Source organism: Diachasma alloeum, unplaced genomic scaffold, assembly GCF_001412515.2.
Source record: "Diachasma alloeum isolate Michigan unplaced genomic scaffold, Dall2.0 Dall_scaffold_00176, whole genome shotgun sequence".
Classification (NCBI taxonomy): Eukaryota; Metazoa; Arthropoda; class Insecta; order Hymenoptera; family Braconidae; genus Diachasma; species Diachasma alloeum.
The window spans coordinates 2718466-2744390 of record NW_021680342.1 but is presented as its reverse complement, the minus strand read 5'-3'; the positions used below and the strand labels follow the sequence as shown (position 1 = coordinate 2744390).

The 25925-nt window shown below is 37.9% G+C and overlaps 4 protein-coding genes across 11 annotated transcripts in view; 2 read left to right on the top strand and 2 right to left on the bottom strand.

Annotated features, from left to right (window-relative positions):
• Positions 1 to 229: 229 nt before the first annotated feature.
• On the bottom strand, positions 230 to 8300 carry LOC107036780 (protein fantom). The gene is made up of 5 exons (XM_015254933.1): positions 8126 to 8300; positions 2927 to 3019; positions 2162 to 2855; positions 1150 to 1534; positions 230 to 784 (listed from the first exon to the last, which is right to left on the bottom strand). The coding sequence occupies exons 2-5, from the start codon at positions 3000 to 3002 to the stop codon at positions 305 to 307; spliced, it is 1635 nt and encodes a 544-aa protein (XP_015110419.1). The 5' UTR covers positions 3003 to 3019; positions 8126 to 8300; the 3' UTR covers positions 230 to 304.
• LOC107036782 (F-actin-capping protein subunit alpha) lies at positions 3995 to 7271 on the top strand. Its single transcript, XM_015254949.2, has 3 exons — positions 3995 to 4273; positions 4795 to 5044; positions 5884 to 7271. The coding sequence occupies exons 1-3, from the start codon at positions 4073 to 4075 to the stop codon at positions 6300 to 6302; spliced, it is 870 nt and encodes a 289-aa protein (XP_015110435.1). The 5' UTR covers positions 3995 to 4072; the 3' UTR covers positions 6303 to 7271.
• Positions 8301 to 8411: 111 nt separating the features above from the next.
• Positions 8412 to 14138, top strand: LOC107035428 (queuosine salvage protein). Its single transcript, XM_015252809.2, has 5 exons — positions 8412 to 8648; positions 8740 to 8955; positions 12060 to 12336; positions 13217 to 13402; positions 13518 to 14138. The coding sequence occupies exons 1-5, from the start codon at positions 8553 to 8555 to the stop codon at positions 13754 to 13756; spliced, it is 1014 nt and encodes a 337-aa protein (XP_015108295.1). The 5' UTR covers positions 8412 to 8552; the 3' UTR covers positions 13757 to 14138.
• The window catches only part of LOC107048955, a 41332-nt gene continuing 29291 nt past the window's right edge, over positions 13885 to 25925 (bottom strand). For all 8 annotated transcript variants that reach the window (XM_015272429.2, XM_015272439.2, XM_015272447.2 and 5 more), the window contains 10 exons: positions 23642 to 23826; positions 23483 to 23567; positions 23269 to 23399; positions 20608 to 20743; positions 19088 to 19955; positions 18852 to 18955; positions 18567 to 18699; positions 18416 to 18490; positions 17823 to 17964; positions 13885 to 15658 (listed from right to left, as the gene is read on the bottom strand). In XM_015272429.2, the coding sequence (XP_015127915.1) occupies positions 14513 to 15658; positions 17823 to 17964; positions 18416 to 18490; positions 18567 to 18699; positions 18852 to 18955; positions 19088 to 19955; positions 20608 to 20743; positions 23269 to 23399; positions 23483 to 23567; positions 23642 to 23826 (3005 nt within the window). In that variant the 3' untranslated portion in view covers positions 13885 to 14512. The remainder of the gene's footprint in view (positions 15659 to 17822; positions 17965 to 18415; positions 18491 to 18566; positions 18700 to 18851; positions 18956 to 19087; positions 19956 to 20607; positions 20744 to 23268; positions 23400 to 23482; positions 23568 to 23641; positions 23827 to 25925) is intronic.

Sequence of the window (25925 nt, the reverse complement as noted above, 5' to 3'; positions counted from 1 at the left end):
TTGTTATTTTGATCGACAGTTTCCGAAGGTTTATCCCGGATTCTAGCAATGACAACATTGCTGTACTCTTTCAAAATACCGCACAAATTTTGGATTAGGTGCTGGGGATTGGAATCACTACTAATACCAAGGGATTCACAGCTGCAGCAAGACTCTCTGAACGGGGGAGGAAAAAGACAGAGAGAAGAGTGTTTGACTTCACGTAAAATATTATTATTGCATGAATAACTTAGGGCTATGAAAATCAAAACATTATTACATTGTAATAAAAATTAAATTAAACTAGCACGAGGTACATCTTCAATCAAGAGTAACCAGTGTCGCCGAATAAGAGTGTCTCGAGTGCGACTACTTGCCTCTGTCTGTGCACAGGACTGAATCCCTCAAACTGACGCATTTTGGCAGCATTGTGGCTCTCTAAAGGTACATTTATCTGCGCCTGATCCAGGAGCTTCAGAATTTCATCCCTCGACAGATTAGCACCAGTCATTGTTTCCACTGGCTTTCCATGATTTCGTGAGGGAGAATTTTTAATCTGATCTGGAGCGTTGAGTCTTTCTGTGGAGCAGAACTTTGGAGGGGGAATTTCAATTTGTTCTGTCTGCACTGCAGCCTCTACTTTTTCGGAAACTTGGGGGAGTTTCTGAGGCTCTTTGGAGGAATAATCACTTTCGCCCTTTGAACTTCGACGACTCCTTGGGCTTGTACTCGTCGTTTTATCGAGTGTTGGCACTATTTTTCGCTCCTCAGGCTTCTTTGGCTTTTCGTTTTGATTTTGGAATGACTGGAAGGGAATGGATTTTATGTTAGTTCGAAGTACATTTTAGTTGACTTCACGAATGAGAAGATTTTGTAGAAAATTCTATTGAATTTATATTAATTTTTGGGGGATTGTTCAATGAAAAGAGAACAATTGAGTTTAATAAACGTAGGAAATTTATGGCGGGGAATTCCTACGAAAAATGTCTCAATAGGAATCAATAGAATTTTCTATAAAATTATTTATTGAATTGCTGAAGGTTTTCTATGAAATTTCTTCGTACATGTTCACGTGTGAAATCGTGTGAACAGCCACAGGCTCAATTATTTCGTTTCGTTGAGAAGAACATTCGTCGTTATAATGTGTAATTTTTTTCCAAAAATACTCACTTTCAGTTGTACAGTCAAAGTATCCATTTCTCTCTGCATTTCCTGCAGCTTCCCCATGAGTTGTGCATTGACAGCCTGGAGAGCTGTGATGTTGGCCTGCTCGTTGCTAAAAGCGCTCTTCAAATTATGATTATCCACCTGTTGCTCCGAAATCTTCCTCCTCAACTCAATATTCTCAAGCTCAACTTCACTGTTCTTCGTGCTGAGAGATATTAATTCACTGTTATTCTGTTGGAGGATTTTTATCTCACTCATCAGATCATGTATCTGTTCCTCTTTTTCACGTAATGCTAACTGGGAGTTCTTAGATTTTGATAGGGTCTCGTCCAATTCCGTCAGTCGATGCTTCTCAGCGAGAAGAGCAGCGGAAATCTTTCCATTTTTGCTGAAAAGGTTTTTAATAACATGAGATCTACTTTCGCATGGAAATCTGAACTGAATAAAAGAAAAAATTATACAGAACAATCTTGCGCTTTCTTTAGAAATTTCTGTTGAATGTCCATTGGAACTCTACACCAACTACTGAAATTCTCTTGAAATTCTATTAAATATGCTTTGGTAATTTTACAGTGATTTTTTTAAGGATATGTTCTACAGAAAAAAATCAATACATTTGGCTTTTCTATGGAACTTCTTGAGCATAAATTTTTCAATTTTTTTCCGCTTTATTTTTATTTGTTTTCAGAATAAAATCCAAGAAAAATATCTCGATATCTTTGTATAAACGCGGATACATATTGCGATCGATTGAAATCGAAGACATCAAGATGAATATTTAAAAAAAAAAATTTGAAATCGGTTGGATCGTTTTCGAGATATTTGTGAAAAACGATTTAAAAACAAATGGCGATTTTTCCAAAATAGAACTCCGACAGAATTGTTATAGAGTTCCAATACGATTCTCCCACATTTTTTCATACGTGTGCGAGAAAAAACAAGTTGTCTTGACTAAGTTTGATTGATACAAAAATTCCCATGGATGTATACATTTCGTTATGAATAATTCATTCACCTAGATGTTTCATCAAGTTGTTGTTTCAAAACTCGCATTTCCTCCTCCAAAGATGTATTTATAGAATGACTAGAAGCTAACTGTTCCTTTTGCTGTTTCATCTGTCGCAACATTCGGATGTACTCGATATTCTCATCGACCTTAGTCTTCTGCAGTTCAGTCTGACAGTTTATCAACTCATCCTCCAGCTCAGATATTCTCGACATCATCCCCTGCCTCTGTTGCTGCAACTCCTCGATCCTGTCATTCTGCGAATGAAAATCTCCTTTGCCCTCTCCGTAAGTCGTGCTAGTGGATATTTTCGTGCGTGCACCCTCGCTACGACAAGTCGTGGGCCTGGAGGAGATGCAATTGAGACATCTCCGGGGTGGTGACCTCTTCAGACCCTTGTGACTGAGCAGTTGATTCTTCATAACGAATATTCTGTCCTTTAATTTTAAATTCTCCCGTTCCAGTTCTTCGATTTTTATTTTATTGCTGTCGATGGTGAGGGCTGCGGCGATACATGGACGTGATGATGCTGAAATTCTCATCAGTCTCGTTGTCAGTCGCTTCAACTTGTCCTCTTGAGCATTTGACAATTTCTTCAGGGCCTGGGTTTCGTCGAGGAGACATAGGTATCTATCCTCCAGATCATAGCGGTCGAGTTTACAGACCGCGTGACGCTCTCGCGGATCCGCAATCAATCCTGCAACTAGATTTGCGTTTTATTTTGTCGTCCAACCACTTGGGAATTTTGACAGCTATTGAGATTGTTTTTAATACCCCAAGTGCTGCGACAAGTCTCTATGCATGATCCTTCTTTCACTGGTAAAATATCTCGATTGGGATCATCTGCCATTGTTTACAATTTTTTTTCTGGAAATATTGAAGAATAAGAATTGTTTACAGAAGAAGGAAAAGAATTTTTCTTTAAAAATTCTGTAAATTATATGGGATTTTTTAGAGGAAAGATAATTCCATACTTCGGTAAAGTGGAGAAATGAAAGATGAGACTTACTTATTTTAGCGACAGATTGAAAAAAATATGTGGATAATAACTGTCTGTTCTTATTTACGAATTTGTCCCTCGTGGAGTGTGAAACTCAACAATTTACAATTCTGTTTGTATGAAAAAATTTTGAATGAAACCAATTCCGAAAAAAACAGTACCAATTGCAATTTTCGAAATAAATTTCTGAAATTTTTGAGAGCTGTAAAAATAGTTGATTATTAAAAAAAACAAAGCGACAAGAATGTGTCATCAATTTCATCCAAAAACATAAATAGATTATCTAGCTATCCGTTATATAGTAACAACGTTTAGCCTGAAAATATTGACAAATAACAATTAAATACAGAAGCGGAAAATGAATTTTAATTCCATCCGTTTCGAAAACGGAGAAATGAAAGTTGGGACTTATTTCATTTCAGCGAGAGATTAAAAAATAATATTTCGCTAAAAAACGTCTGTTCTTATTCACTAATTTCTCCCTCGTGGATCGTAAAAGTCAACGATTTACAATTCCGTTCTTACAAAAAAATTAAATAAGGCAAATTCCCAGCATTTTGGCGATTTCTCAATAATCAATTTGGTTTGGTGGATTAAAATTTCTATCACCATGCAGAAGATGACTCCATCATTGAAAAAAAATTATTTTTTGAGTTTTTGCGATTTTGAGTAAACATCCTTAATCTCATTCAGACGCATAAATAGATTATCTAGCTATCCGTTACATAGTAACAGTGTTTAGGCAGTTGGATGTTCCAAGTAGAAGACCAACCGCCAACGGGCGGTGCGGTCCACACGCCGCCCGTTTGGATTTTGACACATTCATCGAGTCGAGTGGGAATAGTATGGAATAGTGCCGTGCCGGACTGTGCGCCGAGTATACCGAGTGTGCGCCGTACCAGTTTTGTTGGGTAGTTAAGATGGCGGACGATGATTTTGTCACGATCTCCGATCAGGAAAAAGTACGTGTTGTATCGGACTTTATACTTCATTCACCACCGGGTGAATTCAACGAGGTTTTTAACGACGTAAGGGTTTTATTGAACAACGACAACTTATTAAAAGAGGGTGCATCAGGGGCATTTGCTCAATACAATAAGGACCAGCTCACGCCTGTTAAGGTATGTCTTCAAACTACTACTGAAAGATCGCATTTTGTGGGAGTTATTCCATCAAATTATTCCCCGAAACATCCGATATAACATTCTCTTTCAATATTCGTCGTATAAATGCCGGAAATTTAATTTTCCATTCGTCTGTCACGTCTTTTATCGGCGAAAACTTAGTCCTCTCGTACTGACGTCTACGCTACCGCTGTAATTGGAGCACAGCAAATACTTATACGGTCGTCACTGACGGTTTACAACCCATTACTCTTCACGCTGTCACGGATTACCTTTCACCCATTTTTTGCCTCGTTATTCGACTAAGAAGAAATAATTCCCTCAGATAATTTTCGATGGTGATCATGACTGGGTGGATTTTGCTTTTTTTTCTACGTGACGGATGTATTTCCCAAGGCAAATGAGTCATACCCCCGAGATAACCTATATCTGATACTCAACATCACTCAGGGATTCGAGTTCTCAGTAATTGTCAGTTATTCAAATCGTGGATTTATCATGGTGGTTTTTTCAAGCAGATTGAAGGGAGTGATTACCCAGCGTTAATAACCGAGCACAATGACTTGGGGAGCCAGAGGTTTTATGATGCTCGCAGTAAGCAGAGTTTCAAGTACGATCATTTGAGGAAAGAGGCTACAGATTACGAACCCTACGAGCCTGATCCAACGGCTGAGCCGTGGAGATCAGCTCTTCAGGAGGAAATGATAAGTTATACTCAGAGCCACTATAGACACGGTGTTTGTTCAGTCTTTGGAAAGAGTCAAGGAGGTAATTCGAATGAACTATCATGGAGGGTTAATAAGTATGGGAGGTGCATCGAAAATTTTGAGGGAGAGTTACAAGAGCTTTTTCGACTAGTTTGGAAAATGGATAAAAATCCTCAATTCCACAAAGTATTTGGGAAGGTTGAGAAACTAGAAGTGCATTGAAATTTTTAAAGGAGAGTTGCAACGTTCAATGATAATTCACTGTTGAAAATTTTTAGCAAGTGAGAAATCTACTAAAATTTCGAGGACTTTTCGCATTTGAAAATTCACAGTTTGGTGAATAATGAATGGAAACTCTTAATTCCAGTTCAATTGTTCCATGAATTTTTGTCAAGTTTGAAATCTATTGAAATTTCATGGAATCCCCCATTGAGAATTCAAGTAAGTTAGAGACTCTCATTTATCTGCTGCTCAAAACTTTGTAATTCCATTAAGTTTTCTATAACATTAAAAATTTCAGGATTTCTCTCCCCTAGATCAAATCCAATGTGACTTCCCTCAAAATTACTACTAAACTCTCCCCGAAAATTTCCGTTTTTCTTCAACACCCTTCAGAATATTTTAATCCATTGAAACAACTTTTGCACTAAAAACAGATACTCTCGTTTGGAAAACATTAAAATTGCTAAAAAAAAATCGTCTTCTCAAATACAAAATTTTCAAGTTCTCGAGAGCCTTTTTTCCTTGCAATCACGAAGACTTTTCATATTTTTAATTCAAGCAAATATTCATCTTGATTATATGATCCTATTTCTTCCTTCAAAAATAGCAAAAAGGCATAGAAAACAGGAATAAATGACTGATATTGAATGAACGAATGAATGAATTCTTGTCTTCCAGGCAACATAACACTAACAGTGTGCATAGAAGACCACCAATTCCAACCGAAAAACTTCTGGAACGGTCGTTGGCGTTCAGTGTGGACAGTGTCATTTAGCACAAGTTCGAGTAATGCTGAATTACGTGGTAGTCTCAAAGTTCAAGTGCATTATTACGAAGATGGTAATGTACAATTGGTAAGCAGTAAAGAGATTAAAGAGAGCCTACCAATAACGAGTGAGAAGCAAACAGCCAAGGAGTTGATACGCATTGTCGAGGAATCTGAGAATGATTATCAAACGGCAATATCAGAGAATTATCAGACGATGTCTGATACAACATTCAAGGCACTTCGAAGACAACTTCCTGTTATGCGAACGAAAATGGACTGGAACAAAATTGTCTCGTACAGTATTGGGAAAGAGCTTAAGAGTCAATAGAAGATAGATTTTTTTATATTAATTAAATAAGAGAATTAAACAATGAGGAATGAGGCATTTTGCTGAACACAAAGGAAAAATTTAAAAACAAAACTGAAAATAATTATAATTGAATAATGAATCAGTCTGGAGGTGTGATGTGTACGTGGGCAAAATGTAACGTGCGCAAAACGAAATTTATGAAGAAATAAAAGCATTCGAGTTGCAGTTGACGATCATTTTTTCAGTCTCATTCGTCAACAGAGGGATGAAGTATTCATTGAATGCTCAGCATTTATGAAATTGGGGCTAATCAGGCTGCACAATGAACTATAAACTATTTCCCTTCGTAGTTAGCACAATGAAAAAAATGTTTTTTACGTCATGATATCGTTGAACGATTCAAAAATTAATTAAACAATTCAATCATTTCTCATGATATATTTTTATTACTCAAAACATCGAGTGTATGTGAATACTGAACATTTTTAGAAACTCTCTTATTGCATTTATACCATCAACTTTTACAACAGACAATGATTTTATACCTAAATGAAGACGCCACATAATTCGTGCGTTGGGAGTTCAATAGAAAGAGAATATGAATTTTAATTGATTAACAATTGTTTCTCCATTGTTTCCAAGCAGAAAGTTGATAAACTTTTTGGTGCTATTCGCTTGCCACACATTGCACAGCCAGACCCATTGAAAAATGCAAAACTCAGAATAAAGAATAAAAGAGAATTTTAAAAATAACTAAATGAGTGAATAAAACAAATTGAATCATCATGAAGTACATAAATGCATTGTACATTGTAGATTGTAGCCTATAATAGCCTGCTGGAGCCTTAATTAATATGTTTCACAATTTTTTTTTTCAATTGTTCTCTTTTCTTTTTCATTAATAAGAATTTTTGTATGTAAATAGGTTATTTCGGATGAATGATAAATGCCAAGAATAAAATATGCCCCAGCATTGGAATATCTCAATACAAGAAAATCAATATGAATAAAAGATACGAAAGCAAATAAATACGATAACAATCATTACAGGTTCTCTCACTGCTGCAATATTCTTCGTCGCTCTTCATAGCGAGAATAATTGACACTGACGATTTATTCAGACGTTCGAACCACGTTAATTTGCATTTTTAGAATTAGACATTATCATCATTTCATCGATCGATGATACTACTCACTGCCTGCCTCTATTACTGACTTGTAGCGAATGTTGCAACAGTGGAGAGCCCTCCCAATTTTTTCTTCTAACGAAAGAGTAAAGATAAAGAGTACAAGTGATGTACTGCACGTTGGAAATCTACAAAGAATAGCTGCCTACAACAAAACAGAAGAAAAATTCGAGTGAAAATCCACGTGAGAGAGTCACTCAGTGACTCACAATTGAGACAATTTTCATGTTGAAAACTGATGGACAACTGCAGAATAATAAAATCGATTTACTGGTTGAATTGTGTACTATTTGAATGTTAATATTGAGCGAGTGAAGTGATATGACACTTTACGAATAAACAAATCTGTACTTAAAAGAAATATATATCAATTATTAATTATAGTTTGAGTGACATTTTCTCATTCATTTCTCTTCAAAAAACTCCGCGGGAATTGACAGAAATGTCTGGTTATTTTCACGAATGTAGAGAATTAATTGTTGCTCTACTGCACAGCAACGAAGAATTTCAAACCAACTCATATCTGCACTTCACAAAACTCACTGAAATGAATTTCTCCCCAGTCTAATGAAGAATTCACAGAAAAGCACAACAAGGGTGATTCATCATGTCAGTGCTCCAAAATGTCGCTCCAAAACAAAAAATCAGTTTTACCTGAATCAACTGCAGGACGTGAAGGTTCCCCCAGTGAACGATTCGTACCTCATCCAACAGCATTCATAAAAACTCATGACGAATTTTCGTTGTGTTTATGTAGAAGTTGACGTTCCGGCCATGTTTGTTTATATCGAGTATCGACGGGCAAAACAAGCCGATCTGACGTCTGAAGTTTGTCGAACGTCAGAACGTCCCTGCGAGCCTCCAGCCGTCGACTGCACGAACCAGCAGACGTCCCACGTGATCACCTCCCGACAATTCCCTCCCCCTCCCCCGCCCTAGACACCCCTCGTCCACGTACTACGGTTAATCGGGTATGATAGCATCATGCCGGTTCGTGGTTGCTCGAATCATATGTTAAACCAGTGTTTTGAGTCGTTTCGGTGATAGTCGACGTGAAATTCCCAATAATTTGGATATAAAAATGGCTCTTATGCCGCGAGAGTCTGGAAAATTGATAGCCAGACTCGCTAAAAATGTTTTCATCGAGGAGGAGGGCATCAACAATCTCGCCCGCGAGGTAATAATTCCGTTAATAATCAGCAATTAATAAGAGTTGAGAATGAAATAGATCAGTATAGATCGTCATCCTCGATTTAACGATTTATTAGGTACTCGAGGGATTGAAAAATCGTACGATATCAATTGACAACTTTTCACAATCTGAATTGCACCCAAATGCGGGACATCCCAAGGCCATTGATTGGATATTTGTGCTGGATACACTGAATTTTTCATTCTGGAGCAATAATGCTGATAATAAGTGGAAAGTCAATGGACACAGTGGATACTTTGCACTCTGCGCGGCGATTAAACGAGCGGTTGACGTAAGTCCATGCAAAATTCACTTCCCACATCGCATCTGCATACTTCTGTCATTGCACAGTCGCCTGTGTGTAACTCCACATCCCGAATTGATTCCCGAGAGTTTATTATTTTTTCAAGTCTCTTGGGTGTCGACTCGATTTTGCAGCACGATATTTTGGCCTTTGTTGAGTGCCTCTTGTTGTAACATGCCAGGAATTTCGAATGGTTCTCGATATTTTCTGGAAGAAATCATCGCGGTGAGACATTACACTGAGAGAAAAACATATTCCCTGCAAAAAGTCTTGGTTAAAGAAAAGAAAATTGCAAGTTAAAAATGAATAAAAAAGAAATTATAGTACTGCGATGGAAAATTTATGGTGTAAAAATCGATTCAGTTGTTTTAAAAAATGGGCATTTTCTGTCCCAGCGAGAAATCTCAATTCTGGCTCGACTGATTAGTTATTCTACAGTGGCATACGTATTCTACAAAATATTTCTTGGTAAACTTCTCTTTATAAGAGATATTTTCATCCTGAAAAAGCACTATTTCGCATCAATGAGCTGCCTCTTCAGAGAAAGGAGTATATTTTCTCAAAAAGTCTTGTTTGAACCAACAAAATGGCAAGTTAAAAATAAAAAAAACAGAATTTTTAATGCTGATCACTTGAAGCCTATCCTGAGATGAAAAATTTGTGTCGCAAAATTGATTCAGTTGTTTCAAAAAATTGTCATTTTTCGTGCAAGCAAGAAATCTCATTTCCATCACTACCTATTCGTTATTCTATACTGCCACACGTATTTTGCTCCCGCGAAATCTTTGTTTTATGCGAAGCAAAAAGGAGTAGTTTTTCGTTTCGCCTATTCCCTAATTCTTGTTTAAAAGAGAGTGATCTTTCATGTTTGCAACTTTCAGATTCAAATTATTCAATTTGCGATTTTCCTGACAATCAAGATTTGCTGCAGAACCCGTTCGTTTTTCTCACTGTATTGATTTTTATGATGAAAAATTTAGAGTATTATTTTTACTTCTTATTCTCTCCCTCTCCCGTTCCACTTTCTTCATGTATTTTTCAATATTCCTCTTAGTTTCGCCCTCTGCATATTCTAGGATGAATTTCTCAATTGTCAATAGCCACTCTTGGTACCTCTCACGCTCCATCCACCTGTAAAGTTTTCAGAGACTTGTTAATATTCTGCAGTGTTTGATTTTCCTCTTAGTCGTATGTACTTCTTCTCAATAGCTTCACGTCTAGCTTCTTCGGCTTCACGGAGGGATTTCTCCTGTCTCTTTTTCCTGTCGTGGTCTTTCTGTCTCCACTTCAGGAGTACTTTGATGATTTTTTGACGCTCCCTGTCCGATGCGCGCCGCCTCCTTCGTTTGAGATGTTCGGCACGTAGTTTTGCACGCAGGATCATTCGCTCCTTCTGATCTTTCTTTTTTGATTCCAACATTTTGAGACGTTCTTCTGTTTGTTTTTGCTTTATTTGTTGTTGACGACGTTTTTCAGCCGCTTGCGATTGTAGGAAATTCATTATTCTGTTTCGGGCCTCGAGTTTCTTTTCATTATTCTTTAATCTGGGGAGAAATGGTGCTGAATTTAGTATGAGAGGGATGAAAATGTAAAATTTATGTGATGGCCCTCTTCACGAATTTTACTCTACTCCAGGGAAAAAGTATCTGTGAACATTTCGCTGTCTCTTGGATTCAAAGATATTTATCAAGAAATGATATTGTAGTTGAAGTGGAAGATTAAGATAATTCAACTCGAGGTTAGACAGAGTTTTCAATGAATATCTCGGGGGGAATTTGGGTGAGATAGTGGAATTCCTGGAATCGATATTCTAGTGAAAGCAACAACAGGATAAATCAATTTGCCTCCATAATTTATCCGACCATTGGAGTCCATTAAGCATTTTTAAAAATCTTCTAGCCACTACCCAGCTGCCGAAAAAAACAAGTGCAAAAAACACTCCAACACAATAAAATTTCAAGATCCAAGACGAAAAAAAAATTGGGACAAAAATCTTTTCCATACTGCTTCTCACGATTTTTTGTCTAGGAATTGGTGCTACATTTTTCCGAAACTACTACGGAAATTACTACCGAATAGCATTTTTCGTTACTGTCGCGAAGAAAATTTTTCTGGCGAATATGTGGTTTTAATTTAATTTTAATTACTAAAAGTTTCATGTTTCTTTCAATTTTTTAAACAGAAATACCTAGTCTCACTCAAATTTCCGTAAGAATGCACTTAAAGAACTTTTTTTCATCGAAAATAATAAACCAAATAACGAATTTTGTTTTTAAAACTCTCCGAAACCGAAATAGAACCGAAAAATCCTGAATTTGCTGAAGTTGAACGTTGAATGCCATTTTCTTTTAACTGCTAAATTAGTTAATTCATTGCTAATTACTTTGCTGCCTCTTTCTGAGCTTCAGCATGCGCAGCTCTGAGATCCCTCCGCTCTGCCTCCACTTCCCCCCTCCTCCGCAGCTCTCGTTTCACACTCTCCCCATGCAATTTCTGGAGGTATTTACGATACATGTTGTACTCCTTGACCGAGCATACAGCATCCAAGTCCTCCGTGATGAACCCCAACTTTTTCATTCTGAGTATAGTCTTCTCATTGGAGAAATAACGAGCCAGATGTCGATCGTGTAACGAGTCATACTCGAATTCAATCTCATAATGATTGGGATCAGTTAAATCGAATTCCGCCTTTTTCGAGGATGTGTATAATCGTCTTCCAATTTTCTTTCGAGAGAAACGATAGGCACCTTCTGGCCCTGGCACAAGGGGAATTTTCAATTCAAGGGGTATGGATTTCCACTTGGGAAGGCCAAAATTCGGGATTGCACCCTTCGGCTTTGGCACAGAACTGATAACCTTATCCAATTTCCTAAATCCGGCCGAAAGTTACGATAAAGCGATCAAACCATTTTTAATTCCTCCATTAGCATAAATTAATCATGCACTCACGTCGGCTGCCTCATACTCCTCAACATCGTATAAACCGTGGAATTCCTCTTCCCCATTTTCTAATTTTGCTTCAAATTTCAATGCTCAAAAGTGTGACATTTCAAACCGATAGGATTATGTTTTTCCTTCCCCAAAAAATTCAGGAAGGCATTCCAATAATTGATCCAAATTACTACGCCAAAATAACGAGCGACGATTTGGGACGAATTTTACGAGAAGATGAGGGATCCGATCCACCTCCGCTCTTGGAGCATCGAGTGAAAAATCTTCAACAGGTTGGAAAAATTATCGTAGAAAAATACAATGGCACTTTCGTTGAGTGCGTTAAAATATCGAAATACTCAGCTGAGAAGTTACTAAAACTCGTCGTTAAAGAATTTGAGTGTTTCCGAGATGAGGCGGACTTTTACGGCCACCGAGGTATGACTCATATAAATCAGAGGTGAAGTGGTGGAACGAGATTGGTCAACTTCGAAATGAGTTTCTGATGGATAAATTGGAATGTAAGATAAATGGGAAAATTTCGCAAGAAACTTTTCTTGTCCCAAACATTTTGGAATATACAGCAAAAACTCGGAGCGAATTTGATTCAGTTTGTGTCTCTGCTTCAATGCATGAATTTTTTCTATAGATTTTTTAATGGAATTTCAAGTATAAAATATTGAATCTTACATGAAATTTTATGGACATTTGAGAAATAGTTTTCAGGAGAGGGATATTCAATTTGATTTCAAATCATCGCATTTTGAAATTTCCCATTTTACAACAAATTCAATGGAGTCGAATTTCCCAAACTACTCGAATTATTCATTAATTTAGAATTCAAGCATATATTTAACTGAATTTTCCTGATTTTTATTGATTTTTATGGAATAATTGGACTAAAATTTACAGTTTCCATCGATTTTTTCATCAAATCATAAAAATTTCCAAAAAGTGTACTGAAAATTTGAGCCAAAAATTGTTACCATTATATGTTGTTATTAACAAATCAGTTAATTTCTGAAATATGCGACGAAATTGGGATTTCCAGATCCCAATAACAATGAGAATTATTGAAAATTCAACTGCACTGCACTGAAATCTCAGTAATCGTCCAACGATTTGATCTGGAATTGAATTCAAACTCCCAACATTAAGGCTTCAAATGCAACTGTGCCTTGAATTCCAAAAAATTTCGAGCAATTCTAATGGAAGAACTTCCTACAAAACAAATCTATAAGAATTCTTCACAATGTCAGCACTAGAATGAAGTCTAATTGACAAAAGAAAACACGATAATACGTCCCATTATTTTCAGTGTCTTTTTACAAAAGAGCCCAGATATTGATCGGCGATATATGGGCTTGCTACAAGGGTAAGGACTTGGGGGAGTTCAACGACATCGACATAATAACAATGTTCCCGGATTATAGAGTACCCCAGGTGTTATTGGAATTTGGTGCCATGAGATACAGTAATCCTCTCCTCAGTGCCCTTCAATCTGGTACGTAGCGAATAATTATTGCATTCCCCAAATCCCCTGAACGACCTCATTCCAAAGCCTACAAGACCACCTCAGCGTTTAGAACACCCCAGACTCAAAACTACTTCATTTAAAGGCACAGAGATGACGGAGGGATGCCCAGACGAGGTAGAGATTCGTGGTTGCTCAATTGAAATTGTGGAGAGAGTTGTCGAGAGAGTTCGTACATTAATCAAGCAATATCCGAACTTGAACATAAATCCATTCAGTTGTAATTCCATCATCGTCGATCACTTCCTGTGGGATTACAGACGGCGAAATGCACAAAAGTTAGAGAACCTTCCATTCCATCGTGTTAGAACGATTTATTACTGATGAAATTATTAGTCGTTATGATAATAACATTCTGGTCCTCTGATTGATACTCATTTGATTAATAATGAAAATGTATCATCGGACGATCATCTGTTTAGATTCTATGGGATCAATAGTGTTACAAAAACTCTATCTTTACTCCAATTTTATTCAATTCTTTACATAGTTTGAAAGTATTGGTGTAGAACGAGTAATTTAATACAATAAACAACAAGCAATTACAATGTTTAAACTTTGAAAATTTAGATTGAAAAATAATGTCAATGTTCCATCATCGTATATGAATATTTACTATGTATATACACAATTAAACATTTTATCAAATTTTTTCATGTAAGAATTACAAAATATATTGATCAATAACAAATTTTTTCATACCCAACAGTGATTTATTAATAAATAATATAAAACCTAATGATAAATAATGCGAAAAAATTTCTCTCTCTTTGGATGGTGACACCGACGTGTCCTTTGGCACAGAATAAGAATTTTTTTCTCCAACGAAAAACCATTTTCTAGGATTAAGTAATTGAAATCAATTGAATTCGCAGGCCGAAAAATAAATACCTATATGACAATTAGTAAGAATTAATGGAATTAAAATTAAGTTATGGCAGTTTCAGTTGTGTCCGCATCCTATGGTTACTACACGTAATGAATAATTTTCCAGGGAATATCTACTTTAGGTACCTGTACAGTGATTGGATATTGGATAATTTAAACAATTGAGCCTTCAGTAACCAACAACATAACTCCTCAAGGTTTTCGCTGCAGCTGCTCCCAAAATTGAATGTTATTCCTCAAATTACCGGATGCAATCACCTTTCTTTTATCATCATTTTCTGTTCCATTGGAGACCGATCCAGCCGGGACTTTACTCTGTTCAATAATGGTACTGTAGACAGGTTGTGCATTGGGTTTGCACGAAATGTTCCTCAAGCCCTCACGAAACTCTCGGGATAAAGATCTTGCTGTTAAACTATGCATCTGCCTCGGAGTCTTCACGATATGAATTTCAGGGGTGGTCGGGCGATCTCGTCTGACGGGTTTATTGACCCTCGGAACTGGGGTTGGTTTCACTTCAGGGGGTGCATTAAACGCTTGCGCTAATCTCCTCACCGAAGGCATAGGCAACGCAGCGTCGATGAATCTGTCAGGCCCCTCCAGAGACTCCAACGAATACCTCATCTCCTTCGACCTGGGGAGTTTCCTCGGCAACTCCTCAGCAGATTCAGTCTTAGAGTTTTGTGAATCCGAATCATAACTGTCGACTCCATTGTCCCGAGAACCGTTGACCCTTCCATCATCAGAGTTCTTATTCCCATTGTAACTGAAGGAACTGCTCTTCGCGATGTTCGGGACAGATTTGGCTGCTGTCATCCCTCCAAGTTTATCAAAGATTATCTCCCTCTCCTTGTTCAAGTCATCCGTACTCTGGGTCCAGATGTAATCACCGCCTCCCAGACGGGATGAATGATTCTGCGTTAAATTCGATTTATCATCGATTAGTTTTGGGCGGACGAAACTGTTGTTGACTTTGCTGTCAATGTGATTGTTGGATTGAGTTCTTCGGAGGCCCGAGTCGTATCCGTAGGATCGTAAATCCAGTTTATTCACAACTCTGGGAGGCTTTTTTCGGATCTCGTTGCTCTCGTCGAACTCATTTGCGAAACCATACGCTCTCAGATCGATCCTTCGAATTTTTCTGTTGTTCTCTTCGGTGAACGATTTCTTACTGTCGAAAATCGGAGAGTCGAAATTTCCCTGGTTGTTCAGCTTAGCGTTTATTTCGTTTTTACTGTTTTTTCGCTCTCGCTCGAGGAATTCCTCTATGACTTCTTGGGGCTCGGTTTCCCGGTTGTTCTGGGGCTTGGGTGACGCTTCGATCAGCTCGAAGGACTCCTGTAACACACAGAAACAGAATCATGAAGACGAAATATGGGAGATTGCGAGAATTTATCCCATGTTAACACCACGGCGATGACATTAGTATTTTGAATAAAACCTATTGGATCCATACATGCGTGATAAAAAATATAAAATTCCAATGAGAAGAGTATCCACATTCAGTTGGAGAAGCGTAAATTCGTGCAATTGTTCATAGATTTATTATGCTCCTGTGATTATGAATAGTTGGATTCGGTCATTTATTTTTTAAATCCGTCAATTTTTCATTGTTAGTGGACAGTAGTTTAACGAGTCTGGTCGCAGTACTTACCAGTCGGAATATTTGTGCGTGTTCTCATGCATTGTATGGTAATAATAGAGTAATGAGGAATTCACTAAAAATTTTAACAGAATTATATCAAACAACGAGGTTTATTAGCGAGAATGAATGGAGAAATAATTAGAGAGTGATTGTGTACAAGGTGGGAGATCTAGGAATTGTATCTAAGAGGATTGAACATAGTTTTACTACCATGAAAACTAGTATTACAAATTTGGCGTGAACTGTGGACAAAAAAATTTAATTCGAAAAATTGATTTTGTTGATTGAATTATTTCTACTTTTATAGTTTGTTTCTCACTTCGAACCCAGTTATACGTGAGGCAAATCTACACTACAAGAATCATCTACTATTTACAGTTAACAAGGCTACATTGACTGGACAAATTGGGAATAAATGGTTGTCCTGGCAAAATTATTTCGGCACCATTTTCATCTCACAGAGGAACTTCTCCGAAAATCAATAAGACTAGTATAATTTCTGTCAATCATGGTAATCAGTTCGATTAGATTTCAGGAAAATTGCAAAGGACGAGCGATAATAATAGGGTAAAGAGGAATTCACTGAAAATTTTAACAGAACAGTCTCAAACAACGAATTTTATTAGAGAGAATGAAATGAGTAATAATTAGGGAGTGTTTATGTACAAATTGGGAGATCTGGAAATTTGATCTAAAAGGATTGAAAATAGTTGTGCTACAAGGAAAACTAGTATTACAAATTCGATGTAAAACGTGAAGAAAAAACATTTGATTTGTGAAACTGATTTTATGGATTGAACTTCTACTTTTGTAGTTTTAGTTTCTAACTTCGAACCCAGTTATTCATGAGGTAATGCTACCCTACAAGAACCATCTACTATTTACAATAAAAAAGGCTATGTTAACTAGACAAAATAGAAGTAAATGTTCGTCATGGCAAAATTATTTCGGGAGTAATGGCTGTTTCTTCGACGGTTTTCTCCTCGCAGAGGAGCTTCTTCGAAGATCAATAAGACTAGTATAGTTTCTATCAATAATTTTTGGAACCGAAGGCGGCTCGAGCCTCAAACACTCATCCCCCTCGACAGCGGTAGTTCCAGCTATCAAGCTCTGCTGATCGTGGAAATCACTTCGATTAGATTTCAGGGAAACAGCGGTGGAAGGATAATCCATCGGTGATCTCACTTTCGGCTTTCGATAAGACCCGATAACATTCTTATCACACTTGTTTGTTCGTTTTATTCCACCAAACGGCTGGAACTTCAATCTAGAGAAATTGACATCCTCGTCTTGTTCGTTTGCGGGATCGTCGGAGTAGAAGTCATCCACATCTTCGAAGACTTCATCAATACGATTTTTCGGTTTTCTTCGTGATATTCCCCCGAATGTTTGGAACTTGTGGGCATCTAGGATCCAATAGTCTTGGCTGGTTGTTGCGTATCCTCGGTGATCCTCACTGCCAGTCCAGCTGAGCCTCGAGGGTGGGACGTCCCTTTGTTCGGATTGACTGTTTAAAGAGTCCATTGAATATATTCCAGAGTCCCAATGATGATTTTCATCCTCGTAAATCGGATTGGTTGTGGAATTAACGGTGGGGTCATTGTCAGGTGTATCTTGGCTGTCTGACATTAGTTCGAAGCTTCTAGTTCTCAAGGTGAGATTTTTCGATTCATTCAAAATTCCTGGTTCAGTTGGTACTGAGAGGACACGTGCTGTCGGTCTATCACTATCACCAGCGTCCAGGTACACAAGAGGATTGATAACGAAATTTGAACTTGCGTTTGGGCAACTGTAGGTGGACCTGTGTAAACTACCACGGAGGGAAGCTTCTTCGAATTGTACAAGTCGTTGACTCACCTGGTGCTCGTAGTCACTGCTAGTTGATGCTGAAGTTTGGGACAGAGAGCTGCTGGGTCTGCTCGAATTCGATGTACCTGGTCGACGGTGTCTCTCACCCGTCGGCGATTTTGCCTCGTTTATGTAGTAGTCCCTAGCGAATCTAAATTCAGAAAATACATTTATAAAGTTATGGAGTTCTTTGGAGGTGACGAATAATGTGAGGTGAGAGTCTATGCACTGCAGCTATCGGGGTTCACACAAACGAAGTTCTACCTTAAAGCTACTTTACGCTTTCAACATGCTGCGCTATAGATACGGATCTTTTCAGGTTCTGAATTTTCCAACTAAATTCCGTGAGAAAAAAATACGATTCCGAACCTAATCGAGTTTTCTGGAAATTGTTTGCAGCTTTCAATAATTTCAATAATTTTTCGTAAAGTCGGAGCAACTTTAAATAAATATCTCTGGACTTCTGTATAGCTGTTTCATTGGAAAACATGTCCCAAAAATTGATCTATTTTCAGATAACGTTCACTGATCCTATTCTATCATTTCGTTACTGAATTTTTGAATAAAAATCAACGATTGTCTTGCTGCGAAATATGTCTCACCTTTGGACATCAGGTCGATTTCCTCCCAAAACGATCTTCAATGGTGGACTGGGACTAGTAGGCAAAACTCCCGAGCTAAAAGGAGGAATAGAAATGAATAAATAAGCAAAGAAAAGCTTTATTAGTTGACGGAAAATGTTCGATAGTTTACCCAGGAGCATCTGATGATCTACTGGCGTACTGCCTCTCCAGCAATCTCTTCTGAATATTCTCCTCGCTGTACGGATTATTCTGTATCGGCGCCGCGTTCTCCCATTTTTTATGCTCACGTTCAGCGATGGTCCCTGCAAGAAAAGAGCAAAACCAAATAAAAAATAATCCGTGGAGAAATTTTCCTCACACGAAGATGAGAATCTTGATAAACCGGCCATTGACGTCAGTTTCGTGAATGTAAAATAAGAATGAAGGAAAAAACCAATCAGACAACATTGGTTACCTGGTCGAGGTGGGGCAGACAGTGCATGGCCTTCCTCATTTGATTTTGTCTCGATGGATGATGTCGCTCTGGCCTTGGCGGCTGCCGCAGCCACCTGACAAGCTCTGCACAGCGGAATGATGAATATTAAAAAATAACGAGATAAAAAGGGGTTAAAAAACTAAAAAAAAAGCTGTCAGTTGAATGCAACTGGAAATAACAAATGACGTGAGAATGTGTAAACAAGAAAAACGTACGGAGCATTGTTGAGAGTCTCTCCATTCTCTAGAGGTGACCTTTCATTCTGCAGAGCGTTGTCGTGTTCCACAACATTGTGGAGAAATTGTTCAGATTTTTCGAGCTCCAACTGCGGCGCGACATCCGGCGAATGAGATTTAAGATGATCAACAACTTTATCTTCATTGTCGTCACTATCATCAATTGCAATGAGTTTTTCATTCAATTCCTGTAGATCGCAGGCAACCGGTAGTGCTGGATCGCCCTCGCAGATAGAGTTTCTGATCGGTGTAGCAGTCGGTGTCTTCGGGATTTTATTTCTATCCTCTTTAATACCCGGATTTCTCGTTGTATCTTCTCTTGAATAATTCTCTCCCCCTTCAGTGGCTTCAATTTCCGTATCATTGATTTTCAGCTCTTCGTCGGGATTTTTCTCCCCTTTCACAATTTCCGATTTAATTTTTGGTCCCGATGAGGATTTATCGGGATGCTGTACATCATTAGAATTCTCACACACAATTTCACCCGTGAAATTATCGTGGAGAATAGCTGACTTGGTCTTTTGGACTCCCGAGGGAACTCGTACAACTTTCGGCGAGTCTGGTACTGCCTGATTAATAGCCTCTATCAAATCCTCATCGATCTCCTCATCAGATTGTGCTGAGAACTCTGATAAATCTGACATGTCATCAGCGTCCTTGTCCCCAATTAGCGCTCGGTAATCTTCACTGGGATTGGGTACAAGCATGGCAACGGGCTCAGGTTGAGCAGCAATTTTCTTCCTTTGGAAGAGCCAATTTTGTTCCCAAGTCTCTAGGGGGGTTATGTGGTCCACGGAAACACAGGCGTCGACTTCGTCCTCGCTGTCCTCGGAGGAATCCTGGGAAGCTATGAAGAAAATTTATTCGTTTTGAGGGCATCCAATGGTAAACTATTGAAAAAATTCAGCTGAAATTCCGTATACACTTTTCGGACATTTTTATCAAGTGAGAGTTCCACTGAAATTCCAAGGAATTTCGGCCTTGAAAATTCAGTTCAATTATTCCAGTGAAGCTAATAGAAATCAAATAAATTCAGCTAACACATTCGTGAGTTTTTAATTAATTGGAAATTCAATGTAATTTGGTACTGAGTTATCATATTTTTATTGAAAATTCAAGTGAATTGGGAATTTTTATTATCCTGTAGCTCAGAAATTTGGGATTCCAGTGAATTTCCGGTAAATTTTGAAATTCCACGATTTTTCTCCGTTGAAAATAATTGTTAAACTGACATTTCGATAGTATATAGCGTATGCAAGTGAATATATAGTACACAGTATAGTATAGAGTGTATGTGAGTGAGACACAATTATTTTTGGAAATCGACAGGTGATAGCGCTTCTAATTTCATAAATGTCGAAGCAATTGAACGAATCAAGCCAAATTTACGGTGAAAAAACATAAAAAGTGTAATTTTTCGGAAACTCATTTCACCGCAGAAGCTGCCTCACATGTACATCCTCACAATATCCATTTTATGCTTTCCGTCGTAAACTTACGATCCACAATATCCATTCCAAACTCCGGAAATGGCACACGTTTGGCATTCCGGAAATGAAGTACATTTGCCTTGACATTTCTCGGTTCTTCATCAGATGTGTAAGTCGTAGTAACTTCCTCAATCTGCTCCTCGATCTGAAAACGAGTTATTTACAATTCTAATAATGTCAAAGAGTTTTACAACAATTAAATGACAGAAGAAGAATACAATTATGCTAAAATACTGATAATTCCACGACATAATTCCCGCAAAGTTCAATCACTCGCTTCGACTGGCTCATCGACGATAAAACTGAAAACCCGATGCGTAAATAATTCTCATGAATTCGTGAACTCAGCATAAATTTTCCCAATGCACCCTGAAAGCGGACTCATCGACAAAAAAATTTTCAGCACTAATTCGCATTGCCCACGATTACAACCAGACATCCAGTACACACCATTACTACCAGGCATCCATTACAACCAGGGTCGGGTCGTAAACTGAAAATCGGAATTTTCTACAGTACAAGCACGGAGAGAAAAGTTGGATAAAAATTATCCATAGATCGGCATCAATCGTTACGTTAGTAATATTATGAGAAGTTGCACCTTACAGTAATTTAGATTTATCTATCGTGATTGAAATTTGAAAAATAATATAACAGTTGGTAATTTAATTTCTCAATTATTGGTTGATAAAATAATTCGTAATTTGAAAATTTAAATTGACGGTTATTTTTAGAATTAAAAAATTGGTGAGTAATATTAACAATTGACTTATTCCAAATTTAACTGTAATTCAAAATTTGGATTATGCCGATATCTGAAATTATCTAGAAAATCGAGGCAAATTTTGCTGTACGAAAGGTAATTGTGGAGCAAAATGTAATTCCACAATACCTCTTTGTGGAGGATATTTTACGATTCGTTCGGTAAAAAAACATTTATGGAAGCGAATATTATTCTCCTGTGCAGTAAAATTTTCCACACCGGCAGGGTATTTTTTTATTGCGCCCATCTGAAGATCATGGTGACGAATGGAAGAGAAATTTTACCGAACGCGTTTGGTCAAACATCATCCCCCTTGCAACGTTTGACCCTCCAGGGGCAAAACGGGAGAGCCCTGTGACCATTTCGCTTCATTTGTGATCGCTCGATCCTTCGACTTGCGACATGCCAAAAAAGTCTAAAACCTCTCCAGTAAACTACTTTTTTTTTCACATGTCGAAAACTGGGTAGACTAATGTGGTATTTTACTCGTCCAACCCGGATTACAACACTTCAAGGGAATGAAATCTCGGAGTCTGATGCATGATTTCCTTCCGCCGAGTATTGAAAAAAACTTGAAAAAATTACGTAAAGGGTAGTTAAAAAGTGAGATTGACAATGGGATGTCGACAATTCCCCTTGTCTCAGTCCTCTCTTTATTTTTCCGTAATTATCTTCATGCTTCAAGAGTGTCTCTGCTTCATATTCCCATTACGCCCGGTTGCAATATCGAGTTGAAAGAAGGCCACTGCTATAGCAGTTTTGTGTACTCAAGGCTTTTATCTTCTTCATTCAGGATAGAAAGAAACTAGAGTGAATCCCCTGGTGTTTGAACTGTTAAGATTCGTGAAATGCCAGTGATTAAACTAATATTCTACGACAATGAGCAAGAATCAACAAGTTTCACGACATTTAATCGAAGTAATGAACATAAAATTGCCTTTTCGAGAGGGAAAGACTTGGTAGTAATCTCAGGATCATCGCAGTGAGTATTACTCATTCCTTCTCCCGCACTCGCCGTACTTGAATGAATAATTGAACGAATGTATCCAACATTTTATAATGATTTTATTATTTAAACTTTGAAAAAATAAATTTGATTTTGAATCGTTATATTGAGAAACATTTAACAAATCGGAAGAAGTGGAAAGTCTACTATTGGAGAAAGATTCGTAGAATAATGGAAAATTGTAATTCTTGACGATTACGACTTTTCTCATGAACCACTCATCAAAAATTATTTTTCTACCCGAAATGTTATCTTCCAAATCGTGGCGAACTCATCCATATTCAGAATTTCCACATCAATGCCATGGAAAAAAATGAAATATCCGAAAGTTTAAACAATTTGAATGATTTATTAATCAGAAAAATGTTCAAAGAAATGAAAAATACATTTCTTTTTAAAAAAAGACATTTCTTTTTAAAACGTTATTCAAATGATGCTAAATACCCCTGAATATCACTTTCTCAAATTTTTCTCATGCAAATATAATTAACAAATTTGATGACTGAAAATGTCTGAATCTAGTCTCCAATCGCTACCAAGCCGTAAAAATCCGGAAAATCCTGAAGTCTAAAATTCAGGGATAATGTTCAGCAGACTTGTCTCTCGGTGCTAATTACTTCCATTAAAACAACATTAAAAAAATTGAATGCCGGTAAGCTGCATAATGACCGAGCAAACATTAAATTGCCTTTTAAAGAATGAAGTTGATTATTCATCTCAGGATCATCCCAGTAACTATCTCAACTCCTTCCCGACCACACCATAATGAATAGTCAAGTGTTCCCGTATTCATTGAATTCATGAACCGTTTATCCACACTGTTGGGCGCGATAAATCTCACTTTACCGCTCGCTGAACACAGCTATTTTTCTCCAATAAACTATGATGGATTATTTATTACCGTGAGGGAGAGAGGCTCCTGACGAATACGCAGTTTAGTTTTCGTGCGACTGCACTCACTGCCGCACTCATCCTGGGACATTGGATCCACACTGCTGTCCTCCTCTACGCCACTGCCACTCGCCTCAGATCCTTTAACAATTTTCCCGAGGATCACAGTCATTTGGCTCCACTTGGGGATGTAATTGCTGTTTCGTAATGAATAATTCACTCACCTCTGTATCTGCAGCGTTTCGACGTTGTTTCATGCACTACATTGCTGTTGCCGTCCACTCGACCCTTCTGGTATTTCTCTACGACCTAGAAATCAGTGAAAAGAACGGTTTTCAACGAATATCGTCATAAATTAATGAGATTATCGAGATAGTACGCACTTTATTGAGTATGGCCGCTGCTAGTAAATCCTCATAGCTCTGTTCGCCAATGCTCGTATTGTCCTGTCTTCTGATGGTAACCGAATCACCGAGACCCGGTAGTTTACGTGCCTCGTCGACCGCACGCTCCACCAGTTCTCGCAGTGCAGTGTGCGCCATACTCGGCGTGTCTGTGGCCGGTTTGTCTGAAAACGGTATGATAGGGAAGGAATTGCATTAGTGGAATCGATTCTAGTGAGAGCTGAATTCCCAGGAGGTGGGGAAAAATCATCATTTTTCCTGCGGGGAAAAACTATTATTGCCAGTTCATTTTCTCACAGTGATTGCTGGATTTATTTATTCTGCAATCTATCCTTCTTATTTATGGACAGATGAGCGGAGGTGACGATGAGAAAGCCGCGGAATTTATTACATTTCGTCTCAGTCATCTTTGCTAATTAATCATAATTTATGTTTACTAATTACTGTTTTTGTTTTATGAACATTTTATTGTAATATCTGTCCACACCGGCCTTTTTCCACAATTGCATTCATTTACACGCTAATCGGTTTATTTATTCGTGGATTGATGATGAGCGGAGGTGACAATGAGAGAGTGGCCACCACTTAATTTCAATTGTTGTTGATAACTGATAGTGTTATTGTTCAGAAAGGGATTATTTCAACTTTGAATAATTGATTCTGCGGTTTTTTTCTCTTTCCTATTTCAATCATTGTTTCTCGTTGTTTTATGAATATTGTTATGGTGATCTATATCAACGTTTATAGGGAAATAACTTGAAAAACAATTGATTTCTCTGCAAATGATTGTTTCTCTCTGAAATTATTAATTACCCACGGTTCGTGATCATTGCATTTTCTTTTTACATCCTGATTGTCATGTTTATTTAAACTTCATTAGTCGTTTCTTTGGGGATAAATGACGATTAATTTTACTGAATCATCATTATTATCATTTTGAAGATCGTCATCTTCTTTGAATAATTCCTTCTCCATTTTCATCAATTGTTTTTTTTCCTTTCTCGCGATTGGATTTATTCACATTCTAATGGGTTTATTCATTTGTCGGATTATATATTTGTGATGAGTGCAAGTGATAATGAGAGAGCGGTAGAATTTATTCTGCTGCATCGAAAGCATTTTTATGCTAATCGAATGGTAATTCGAAATGAAAGTAAAAGAGTTTTGGAATTGATTAGTTTTTTGAATAATATATTAGGTTTGCGGAGGGAATGAGAAACAGTCAAGCAGAAATCGCCACTTTCATCCGGCAACAGGTCGTCAAGCGTTCACCCGTTATGGGTCAGTACACGTAGAAGTCGCGTAATTTCTCCTTGGCGGCCTTGTCGGCCTTTTTTCATCGCTGTGCAACCGGCAACCGGTGAAATTCCGGGGCTAGTGACCTCGTGAACTCTTTATACACGTCGTGTGTGTGTGCTTTTATTTCGGGTGGTCCACGGGACTCGAACAAGTTCAATCGCTGACCGAATTCCTGGGCCTCAAAATTTTTGAATATTTCCCACGGACATTTGTGGATCGCATTCTTCGGTGATGTTGCAAGGTGAAATTCAGGGCCACGTCCAACCAGTTTTTTTGTGATTACTAATGCACTTTCTAGGTTTGTAACGGTGGGGGCGGAGGAGGGGGGGAGGACGGTGTCACTCGGTAGGTGGGTCTCGGTATTTTCCCAAGCCATTAGGAGCCGATAATTGTTTGTATCGTGCGTGCATTTTGCGACAATGAAATGATGCATTTGCGGATGTGTCTATCGGGCTTTCTAACTCATGGTCTTGCGGATTCAAAGGTGAAGGATAACTTCGGCGCAAGAGTGATGGAGTCACGTGTATTTGCATGCAAGAGCTTCTCTCCTTGGTTGGCGGAAATTTATGGCTGAATTTTTGCATGAATGGTCGTCAGAATTTCGTCAGAAGCACACAAGGACAAGAAGTTTGATTTTCCGGAATATGTCACTGATTTTAAAAAATCTATCACTAATTATTGGTGATAGTGAATATTGATTAGAATAAACCTGATCATTAGTGATTTTTATCACTGACATTCAGTGATAAAGCGACTGAACTTCAGGATTTTGCGCTATTTCAGTTTCAAGATCACACATCTCTAATAATTCGGGATAGATCCGTGGAAATCAGTGACGTGTCCCGGAAAATCCAAACTTATTTCTCTGTGCGAGTTTTCAAATTTTTAGGTTTTCACTGAAAATTATCAATAAATATTTATCGGACGATAATTATCTTCAAAAATGCGTTTACATACCGCCGCT